General features: G+C 53.6%; 2 protein-coding genes across 5 annotated transcripts in view; one reads left to right on the top strand and one right to left on the bottom strand.

Annotated features, from left to right (window-relative positions):
• The window catches only part of CTSA (cathepsin A), a 5,806-nt gene extending 5,039 nt beyond the window's left edge, over positions 1–767 (top strand). Inside the window, exons 14-15 of the mRNA XM_006773541.2 lie at positions 35–139; positions 423–767. Coding sequence (XP_006773604.1) covers positions 35–139; positions 423–506 — 189 coding nt within the window. The 3' untranslated portion in view covers positions 507–767. The remainder of the gene's footprint in view (positions 1–34; positions 140–422) is intronic.
• PLTP (phospholipid transfer protein) overlaps positions 700–10,637 on the bottom strand; it is a 10,442-nt gene continuing 504 nt past the window's right edge. For 3 of the 4 annotated variants that reach the window (XM_006773543.2, XM_006773544.2, XM_006773542.2), the window contains exons 2-16: positions 10,353–10,582; positions 10,170–10,269; positions 8,986–9,114; positions 8,484–8,639; positions 7,272–7,335; positions 7,129–7,192; positions 6,332–6,423; positions 5,237–5,413; positions 5,090–5,149; positions 3,331–3,498; positions 3,166–3,233; positions 1,753–1,795; positions 1,588–1,651; positions 1,431–1,507; positions 700–1,018 (exon numbers count right to left, since the gene is read on the bottom strand). In XM_006773543.2, coding sequence (XP_006773606.1) covers positions 887–1,018; positions 1,431–1,507; positions 1,588–1,651; positions 1,753–1,795; positions 3,166–3,233; positions 3,331–3,498; positions 5,090–5,149; positions 5,237–5,413; positions 6,332–6,423; positions 7,129–7,192; positions 7,272–7,335; positions 8,484–8,639; positions 8,986–9,114; positions 10,170–10,269; positions 10,353–10,458 — 1,500 coding nt within the window. In that variant the 5' untranslated portion in view covers positions 10,459–10,582 and the 3' untranslated portion in view covers positions 700–886. Of the gene's footprint in view, positions 1,019–1,430; positions 1,508–1,587; positions 1,652–1,752; positions 1,796–3,165; positions 3,234–3,330; positions 3,499–5,089; positions 5,150–5,236; positions 5,414–6,331; positions 6,424–7,128; positions 7,193–7,271; positions 7,336–8,483; positions 8,640–8,985; positions 9,115–10,169; positions 10,270–10,352; positions 10,601–10,637 lie in introns of all 4 variants that reach the window. The other variant, XM_015570380.1, reaches the window with a different exon arrangement.

The raw sequence follows: 10,637 nt of genomic DNA, 5'->3' as shown, positions 1-10,637 counted from the left end.
GCTGCCAGCTGCTAATTCTCTCCTGGTGGGGCAGATGGAGGTACAGCGCCGGCCCTGGTTAGTGAAATACGGGGACAGTGGGGAGCAGATTGCGGGCTTCGTGAAGGAGTTCTCCAACATCGCCTTTCTCACCATCAAGGTAGGGCCTGGGCCTGGGCCTGGGCCTGGCGAGGGAGGGCCAGCTGGAGAGGGATGGGGCAGGACCCACCCGTCCTTTCCCTTTCCTTCCCACTTCCTTTTATGCTGGGTTCCATCTGGCCCCCCCAGGGCAAGTATTCGCAGTGGGTGAGAGTGGGGGAGTGAAGATTGGAAGGTTTGGGGCAGGGTGGGTGGAGGAGGAACCTCATTGCCTAGGGGGATCCAATGGGATGAAGGAAGCCCCCAGGGCAAGGGAGGGAATCTTACAAAGCTTTGCTCCTTAGGGCGCTGGACACATGGTCCCCACCGACAAGCCCCAGGCTGCCCTCACCATGTTCTCCCGCTTCCTGAATAAGCAGCCATACTGATGACCACGGGGCAGCCCCTCCAGCCTCTCCTGCTAGAAGGGAGGCCTCCCTAATGCAAAATGCCCTGCAGGGCAGTGAGGGACTTAGCACTTTATTCCTGATGGGTAGGGCCTGGTCCCCTCCCTGCTTAAACAATGCCCTTAATGCATTGATGCCACCCCAGGAACACAGTAGAGCTCAGGACAGCCCACTGGGAGGTTGGACAGACTGTAATTGATGGACTGAGTGTAATTATGGAATTAAACTTGGTACCATTTACAACCTCTTCTTCTTCTCTGTGGCACTGGGGGTTAAAGAGGGTACTGTAGGCTGTGAGGGGGTGAAGGAGGGGATAAGAGGCATTGGTCCTGAATGCAACTGCCAGGGGCGGGGTTGAGGGCTCAGGCAGCTGCTGTGGAGGGTGGTGGGGCACTGGGTACCCCGGAGTCCATGGTGTTTGCAGGCCGGTTCTTCTCAATCACCTCTCGCAGCCCTTTGGCAAAGTGGAGGTCAGCCGCGATGGTGAGGAAGCCCTGTGCAGCGGGGCAGGGAAGGAAGTTCTATTCATTCCAGTACTGAGGCCAGAGTTTAGAGATAAAGAGAGTCTTGGCCTTGAGGGGCTTCCCAATCTAGTGGGACAGATGGCACAGCAAAGCAGTTTTAACTTGCTGTGAAGGTGCTGAAGTAGAGGCTGCAGGAATACAGCCCATGGGGCTCAAGGAGGGCATCCTACAGGAGGTGACCACTCAGCTAAGACCTGAAAGATTAGTAGGCATTGGAGTTGGAATCGGGAAGAGTATTCCAAGGTGAGCTGGAGGGGTCTGATGTAAGATCACAATGGGAGGGAGCAGTTGATGAGGGAGGAGCCGATACCAGGTTGGGCTGCACTCCCAACCTGCTGAGGGAGAGGAAGGCTGGGCCCTCCCCCGTTGTGCCCCCACTCACCGCGTGGTTCGTCACCACCTCTCGCACAAAGTCCATCCCCTCGGGTAGTGGGATCTGCACCCCACGCCGGATCCGCTCTGGGGGTGAGGACAGCTGGCTCAGTCTGGGCCCACCCAGGTCCCTCCCCTCCTCGCCCTCCTCATACCCCCTACCCTACCATTGAGCAGGGGCATCACCCCAAACTGCAGCATAGTCTTCAGAGGGGCCTGCAGCGGGATCAGCTGGGAGGGAGGTGGGGCGGAGTCAGTGGGAAGAACGGGTGGGCTGGCCTTGGCCGCTCACCCTGACCCCAGCCTCCGCCCACCCACCATTCCCAACTCACTGCCAGCGACTCCAGTGCAGACTGGTTCGAGTAGATGCGGAACCTGTGGGAGAGAAAGAAATGCCGGGTGGGCATGGATCCCCTCCATTAGGCCACCCAGGCCTCGCCACCAGAACCCTGAGTGTCAGTCTCAGGTGTCCCACCTCCACACCTTTCCAGGGGGTTCTACCACTCCAGGTGTGCTTTTTTTTTTTTTTAATTGATTTCAAAGAGAGGAAGGGAGAAGGAGAGAGAGCTAGAAATATCAGTGATGGCAGAGAATCATCCACCAGCTGCCCTCTGCACACCCCCTACCGGGGAATGAGCCTGCGACCTGGACATGTGCCCTGACCAGGAATCAAACCATGACCTGGTTCATAGATCGATGCTCACAGGACATCCAGATGTGTCTTTTTGGTGAGCCACTTCTTCTAGGCCTCTTTTTTTTCCACATTGGCTGCTGCTTATTTGTTGAGCACTTCCTACATGCCAGACTTCTGCTGGTAGCTTGTGTTGCTTATTATTATTTTTGTTAATCCTCACTAGAGGATATTTTTCCATTGATTTTTTTTTTCTTTTTTAGGGGGAGAGAGAGAAACATCGACTGGTTGCTTCCCACATGTGCCCCAACAGGTGCCGGGGATCGGGGGCCAGGGATCAAACCCGAGACCCTTCCATGCATGGCCCCACACTCTAACCACTGAGCAACTGCAAGGGCGTGTGCTGCTTATCTTTATTTAACAAAAAGTACAGTGCTGCCCTAGCTGGTATGGCTCAGTGGATAGAGGGGTCCCAGGTTCAGTACCGCTCAAGGGCACATGCCCGGGTTGCCAGCTCAATCTCCAATAGGGGGCCTGCAGGAGGCAGTTGATCAATGATTCTCTCTCATCATTGTTGTTTCTATCTCCCTCTTTCTTCCTCTCTGAAATCAATAGAAATAAAAAAATAATAATGAATAAAAAAAGTATAGTGCTTACTCCCTGCCACACACGAAATGTGTTGAAGAAGTTAAAGTCTTGGCCAGGTAGTTCAGTTAGAGCGTCATCCCAATATGCCAAGGATGTCAGGGCACATACCAGAAGTAACGAATGAATACATCAGTAAGTGGAATAATAAATCAATGTTTCTCTCCCCTCTCTCGAAAATCAATAAATTTAAAAAAAAAATTACAAAGCTAAGTTGTCCTGGGTGTCTGCCAAAACCCATGTCCTTAGGCTCTGCTGTGTGACTGTGAGCATGTCCCGTAACCTTACTGGGCTAGTTTGGTCATCTCTCAAACTAGCACTTCCTTTGTATTAAAGACCACAGCTCCTCAGTGGCTTATTGGTAAGAGAATTTTAGGTCCCCAGTTCTGTTAGGCAGATGTGATTATCCTGAAGACACTGAGGCTCAGAGAGGTTAAGGGCTTGCCCGAGATTTTCAGACGTCTCATACTTGCGCAGGTCCAGATGTACGCGCAGCGCCTTCCCCTGGAGGGCCATCTTGGCGCTGAGACGGGCGTCCTGGGGGAACGTGGGGAGGGGTAACATGTTACTCACCAGGCAGGTACCCAGCCCGCTTCTCTCCAACCCTCCGCTGCCCTCACTGTGGTGCGCGCACCATGATCATGCTGGACAGCTGGACCTCAGGCTGGTTGGGTGGGACCAGGGCGATGGTGACACTGGCAGTGACAGAGATGGTGGTGCCGGAGGGCTTGATGGTACAGTACGGTGGTGCCACGACACGTAGCTCCAGCTTCAACGGGGAGTCAATCACCGCAGGGCTTTGCTATGGAGCAGGGAGGGAGGGTCAATCCCAGATCTGTTCCCAGGTGAGCCCCGAAGGTGGGGGACCCAAGGTCTGACCTCTGAGAGCCCAAAGGACAAATACGAAAAAGGTGTAGCTTCCCAACCCTGCAGAATTGTGTGCAGCCTCTGCCTTTGCTCACACAAATGTCTTCTCAGAATGTCTCCTTCTGTCTCTGCTTTCAGTTCTCAGTATTCATGACCCATCGCCCATCCATACTCCTCAGAGACAGTCCATGTCCCAGTCCCTGCAGTGTCTCCTTTCTGTAAACTGCTGTGCTATTTCTTCTAGGGGGCAGTGTAGACACACTACTAGGTTTCCATGCTGATCACGAGTGCTCACTCGTAACGAGACATTTCATTTAAACCTCACCATTACCGTGTGAGGCAGGTGTTCTTTCCCGAGATGGGGGATTAAGGCACAGAGAGGTAAGTAACCTGTTCGAGGTCACATAGTTACTCGTTGCAGAACGGGGATGCAAACCCAGGCAGCCTGGCAATGGAGTCCATGCTCTGAACAGCGCTGGCCATAAGTTGGATGATGGTGATGATAGCAATAGTAACGGCAGCTAGTGTTCAGTGAGCACTTCCTCTGTTCCAGGTATTGTTATACTTGCTTTATGCGTATTAATTCGTTTAACCCTCATGACAACCTACGAGGTTGTACAGTGTAGTGAATGCCAGTATGACCAGGAATCCCAGATTCATAATCCAGGTTCAGATATCAGCTCCATCATTTATAACACTGAACCAAGGACACCGAAATACTGCTTGTTAAATTTTAAGCTCCCTGCCCTGGCTAGTTTGGCTCAGCAGTTAGAGCATCAACCTGCAGACAGAAGGGTCGGGGATTCGACTCCCAGCCAAGGGCACATACCTCGGGTACCTTGGTTGCACATCGTCCCTGGCTTGTTGGGGCATGTGGGGGAGGCAACCAATCAGTGTGTCTCTTTCACGTTAGAGTCCATGTTTCTCTCCCCCTACTTTCCCTCCCTAAAAAAATAAATGAAGCCCTAAACGGTTTGGCTCAGTGGATACAGCGTCAGCCTGCGGACTGAAGGGTCCCAGGTTCGATTCCAGTCAAGGGCATGTACGGTAGTTGCGGGCACATCCCCAGTAGAGGGTGTGCAGGAGGCAGCTGATCGATGTATCCCGCTCATCGATGTTTCTAACTCTTTATTCCTCTCCCTTCCTCTCTGTAAAAAATCAATAAAAATATTTAAAAAAATAAAATAAAATAAATGGAAAAAAATACCCTCTAGTGAGGATGTCCCCCTTAAGCAAAGGAAAATAAGCAAAAAGAATAACATCAGTCATTAAGCCCCTGCACTTCTCTGCAGAGCTGGGTTCTCGGCTCGTCCCCCCACGGCTTCATGAAGGAAGGACGGAGCAGGAGCTAGTGAACCCCCTGCACAGACTTGGCCACAGGCTCAGCCGGGGGAGGGGACTGGGCCAGAGGCCAGGTCTGTCTTCTCCATGGCTGCCACCTGAGGCCCCCACCTGCGCGCCTCACTGGTCCCCTCGGGCAGCGTGCGCACCCGCCCTGGCCCCTCCCTCCGCCCACCCACACTCACCAGCAGGACGATGCTGCCCAAGTAGGAGGCCCTCAGCAGCATGTCCAGGTCCTTGGGCACCTGTCAGGAGAATGAGGGGTGAGGTAGGTCATCAGGAGCTCCATCACAAGCCCCCCTTGCTCATCCCACACACAGGCCCTGGCATACCTTGTCCCCCACCAGCGACAGCTGCAGGGCCCCCGCCTGGAAGTAGCTCTCCAAGGCGGAGTCGAAGAAAAATTCAGAGAAGGCCACGTACACCATCCGCTCCTCCTCCTGCAGCTGGGGCTCCACTGCCCGGTTAGGCAGGCTCCAGTTCCCCTGGGCCAGGGGGAAGAAGGCCCCCTGGAGGAGGGGGATCAGGGTCAGGACCCAGGCAAACCGGTCCCGCACACGGATGTCTCCAGGCCCAGGCTAGGCACTATGAGGAGTGGTGGGGAGTTGGACCCAGTTGTCCTTGGGGGACCCATAAGTACATTTCCTAAAAGGCAATGGGTCTGGCCAGAGTGGCTCAGTGGTTGTGCATTGACCCATGAACCAGTCAGGGCACGTGTCCGGTTGCAAGCTTGATCCTGATAGAGGGGATGCAGGAGGCAGCCAATCGATGTTTCTATCACTTTATCCCTTTCTAAAATCAATCAAAACAGCCCGGTCAGTGTTGCTCAGTGCTCGAGTGTCGACCTATGAACCAAGAGGGCAGGGTTCGATACCCGGTCAGGGCACATGCCCAGGGTTGTGGGCTCTATTCCCATAGAAAAGGAAAGCCACTTGCTTAGGGTCACACAGCTGGAAAGTGGCAGAGCTGGTATCTGAACTTCAGGCATTCCAGCTCTGGAGTCTGTGCTCTGAAACTGCTGTCCCCCACGAGGAGCAAAGGTGCTGTGATACCACCTCTGAGCAAGTCTCCACATTCCTAAATGGGTACCTGACTCACAGGATTATGAGAGGATGAAATGAGACTATGTGCACAGAGTTCCATGCCCAACTCCTTCAGGGGACATGGGGAAAATTGGTGCTTGAGGTGGGAATCAAGGGACATATTTGAGAAAGAGGAACAGGGTGAAGTTAGAAGGGGGGGGGGCAGACAAGAGTAAAGGCTCCAATGCCACACCCAGGAGATGGAGCTAATTCTGTAGGCAGTGGGAGTTGCAGCATTCCCAGCAATGGAGTGGCTCATCAGAGCTGTGCTTTAGGAAGATGAAACTAGCAACTTTGGGGAGAAGGAGGGAATTTGGTGACAGACGCACCAGCCGGGCAGCTCACCCGGAACTCCATGTCCATACAGCTGCTGGAGACCACGGGGTCCTTCACAAGGGAGTAGTCAATCCCAACGAGATTGTCCACAGAACTTCGCACTGTGGGGAAGAGCGCACGTTACTCTCAGCTGGGTGAGGCAAGGTGCTTAAGCTGTCTGGGCCTCAGTTTCTCATCCATAAAACACTTCCCTCACAGGGTTGTTACTAGGATCAAATTAGTTTTATGTGGAAAGCACTTAGTGCCTGGTGTGCATAAGTGCTCAACAACGGCAGCTATTACTACTATTTTTATTACGATGACTACTACTACTACTACTACTACTACTACTACTACAAGGGTTTCATCAAATCCCTAAACACGATGGCAAGGGATTCCTTTCCCTCATGGTTTCCCCTGCTTCCTCCTTCACTGCCCATCCCCACGGCTGACAAAAAGAGAATTCACATTAATTAAGCACCTATTAAGTGCCAGGCGATGGACACAAGTAGGGTCCCAGTGATCAGCAAGCACATACTGAGGACCTTGACAACCAGCCCCTCAGTTAATCCTCACAGCAACCCCAGGGGGAGGCCTCACCAGCAAAATGAGGAAACCCAGGCCCAGAGAAAAGTGAATACTTACCTTGGGTCATGCAGTAACTCAGCAGCGGCCACCTGCCTCTGCAGCTGGGGCTCCATGTTCTTAGGGGTTTACTATGAAGTACTGCCCGCCAGCTGTGCACCCAGCCGCCTCCTCACCCCCAGTCCAGCCCCAGGGCCTGACCCGGAGCCCCCCACCCCTCGCCCCCGCCACCTCCAACTCACCAGGCACAGTGTCCAGCAGGGAGTTGAGCAGCACCATCCCCGCATGGTGGATCACTGGGCAGATCTGAGAGGTGGGCACCAGAGTCAGGGTCTTTGAAAGAGAGGTCACCCCCACTGTCCCCCAGACTTGCCACTGCCCACACCTGCTGGTTGAGGAGGAAGTGCATCCCTGAGGTGACGAATGTGGAGAGGAATTCATACACTATCCTGTGAGGAGAGAATAGCCATGAGTCCAGACCTTGCCCCTATCCCAGTCTAGGTCCAGGAAAAGTCACTGATCAGGGAGATGGAGGCAGGCAGTTGGACACATTAACTTTGAATTACCAGCGCTTTAATAGAGGTTTTCCATGACTCATGCCCAAATCCCCTCTGCCTGATTCTCAAGACCTCTCCTACACCAGCCCCCCACCAGCCAAATGAATCTAGCCACAGTTCCTCAAACCTGTTCTGAGCATCTGCACTTCCATGTGGTTACCCTTGCGCTCCCTTCTACCCTTAATGCCCCCATTCCATATTTCCCAGTCTGGGCTCAGATGCTTCCTCTTTTAGGCAGTCTCCTCAGACTGCCCTCCTCTGAACCCCGAGAGCACTTTCTTAGTCCCTTTCAAGGCCCCAGTGACAAAATTTTTCCCCTCCAACTAACTTCTGCTCTTTTCTGAATCCTCGGGACTGGCATACACCTTGTTGAACAAGTAAAAAATTGACAGTGTACTTACACTATATGACAAATCTACCACCCCCTCTCCCTGACCCTGTTCCAGAACCAGCATGAAGTCCCCTTCTCAGCCCCAAACCTGAGCCTATGTTATTATTTTTGTTCTAATTAGTAAGAGCCACCAAATATTGAGCACCCAGTTCATGTCCAACCATGCACATTTATTCTCACAGTTAAGTGGCTAGCCACTTATTATTATACTAGAGGCCCAGTGCATGAAATTCGTACACGGGTAGGGTCCCTAGCGCTGCCGGCTGCCTGCTGGGGTCTTCCTTCGTTCCGCGCCACCCTCTGGTGGTCAGTGCACGTCATAGCGAGTGATCAAACTCCTGAGGGGACACTTGGCATATTAGGCTTTTATATATATAGGTGCCAGGTGCTGTTCTAGTTTTACATATATTAACACAAACAGGCCTCACAACATCTTATAAAATAGATTTGATTATCATCCTCATGTTACCAATGAGGAAACTGAGGCACAGAGCTTTAGGGACTTGCCAAGGTCACACAGCCAGGGCATGATGGCACTGAGATTTGGACCCAGTTGGTCTGACTCCCAAACCTATGTGCTTTGCATTGCACTAGGTGGATGGGCTGTGGAGCCCAAAATGGGTGCACTGGGGCTGGGAATGGGGCTTACTTGAAAGTTCCTTCGAAGGCTGCATGCAACCTGGAGACAGAGGCCTGGCAGGAGACGTTGGCCACTTTGATCCGGCCAGTGGGATCTCGGGAGAGCTGCAAAGCGGTGTGGATGGATATACCCTGGGCAGAGGCGTTGATATAGCCCCCATCATAGCTGTCGGGAGGGGGAGCAGGGTTAACCTTCACACAACCTTGGAGCCAACCAAGCCTTCACTGCCTGCTCCCCACCCCCATACATCATGATACCTCTTAATAAGGCTTCACCTTTGCATTTACCATTCTGCCAACCTTATCAATCCCTACTGTACAGATACTCCCCTGACTGCCCTCCTCTGAACCCTGAGAGCACTTTCTTAGTCCCTATTGTACGAAGTGGGTATGACTGTCCCTATTGTACAGATTAAAACATTGAGACTCAGAAAGGCTAAGGGATTGTCCACAGCCCCCATCCCAGCCCTCCTGATCCACTTGCCACTCCCCTGAGGGTGCCAGGTCCTCACAAGATCCAGTAGCGAAGCTGTCTCCGAAAGCGCAGGCCCAAGGAGGAATTGCTGGTCTGTAGCACCAGCTCCTGCTCTGGCTGGAAATGGAGCTCAGAGGATGTCAGCTGCAGCTCTGTGACCATCACCCTGCAGGAGGCCTCAGGGTCACATTCAAAGCCAAGAGGGGATCCCGCCCAACCACAAGAAATTCAGCCCTTCTGCTTCCAGTCCAGGCCTGGGGAAACTGGGATGGGTGGAATGGATTATCCTACTGCTCCTCACGTGCCCACCCTGGACTCTAGCATAGCTCAAAGATGGGCTCCTCCTGACTCAGGTGTTAAAAGTAAGCTTCAAGCTATAACTGGTTTGGCTCAGTGGATAGAGCATCGGCCTGTGGACTGAAGGGTCCCGGGTTCGATTCCGGTCAAGGGCATGTACTGTGGTTTCGGGCACATCCCCACTGGGGGGTGTGCAGGAGGCAGCTGATAGATGTTTCTCTCTCATTGATGTTTCTGACTGTTCCTCTCCCTTCCTCTCTGTAAAAAATCAATAAAATACATTTTAAAAAAAGTGAGCTTCATCTCTCCTTGTTGCTGGCACTCCCTTCCCGCCCACACCCTGGATTTTGTCTCCATCACCTAAGATCCTATCCACCTGTCGCCATCGTCCTAAACTACAGGCCTTCCTCTGCTCTCGGGACCTCTCCCATTAGCTCCACCCGGGTGCCCTAAACCCCACTCTCATCCATTGGCGAGTTCCTAGAGACTCCTCTTCTCTGGTGCTCTTTGACCACGCCTCACCTCCGCTTAGCTCAGTGGTTCTCAACCTTGGCTGCACATTAGAATCACCTGGGAATCTTTTTAAAATCCTGATTTCTGGGCCTCATCCTCCGGAAATTCTGTTTCTTTGTTACTAATGTTGTGGCCCCACCCGGTAACAAAGAAACAGACTTTCTGGAGGATGAGGCCCAGAGATCAGGATTTTAAAAAGATTCCCAGGTGATTCTAATGTGCAGCCAAGGTTGAGAACCACTGACTTAGCTGTTCCTGGTCCCGTTCACATTTCCTAGGCCACGCCCACCTGCTTGATCCCACCAATGCCGGCAGGCTTAGCCTTCATCGACTCGGCCCATCCTACTAGGCTCCGCCTCCCCCGTTGGCCCCGCCCCACAGTCGCAGCCCCGCCCCGTGGCCCCTGCTCACTCGGAGATGTTGTAGTAGAAGTGGCCCTCGCGGCCTCCCAGGTCCGGGATGGTGACGGTCTCCAGCTCTTGCTCCAGAAAGCGCAGTCCCTCCTGCTTCACTGAGGCAGGAGCAAGGCCTTGGCTCCTGCGCCCACTTTGGGGTGACCCCACCCTCCACCATCCCCGCCCGCCCCGCGCTTACACAGCTCCAGCGCCTTGGAGGTGATGCGGATCTTGCAGCCGGGAATCTCGGCGTCGGCGTGAGCTCCCGCCAGCAGGGCCAAGAAGAGGGCTGCGAAGCGGGCCATGACGAGCGGGCCTGGGGGTAAGGTGGGGTCACGGGAGTCACCAGGCCACTCAACTCTCCTCGGAGGTCCAACCAGAGGCGGGGCTGGTCCGGATCGTTACCCTCGAGATGGCTCTTCGGGGAACCTGGGCCAATAGTGTTGCCTCCATTTGACAGAGGCAGAAAGTGAGGCTGGAGAGG

This window comes from Myotis davidii, unplaced genomic scaffold, assembly GCF_000327345.1.
Source record: "Myotis davidii unplaced genomic scaffold, ASM32734v1 scaffold827, whole genome shotgun sequence".
Taxonomy (NCBI): Eukaryota; Metazoa; Chordata; class Mammalia; order Chiroptera; family Vespertilionidae; genus Myotis; species Myotis davidii.
Note: the sequence above shows the minus strand (reverse complement) of the source record. Positions and strands in the feature narration are given on the sequence as shown.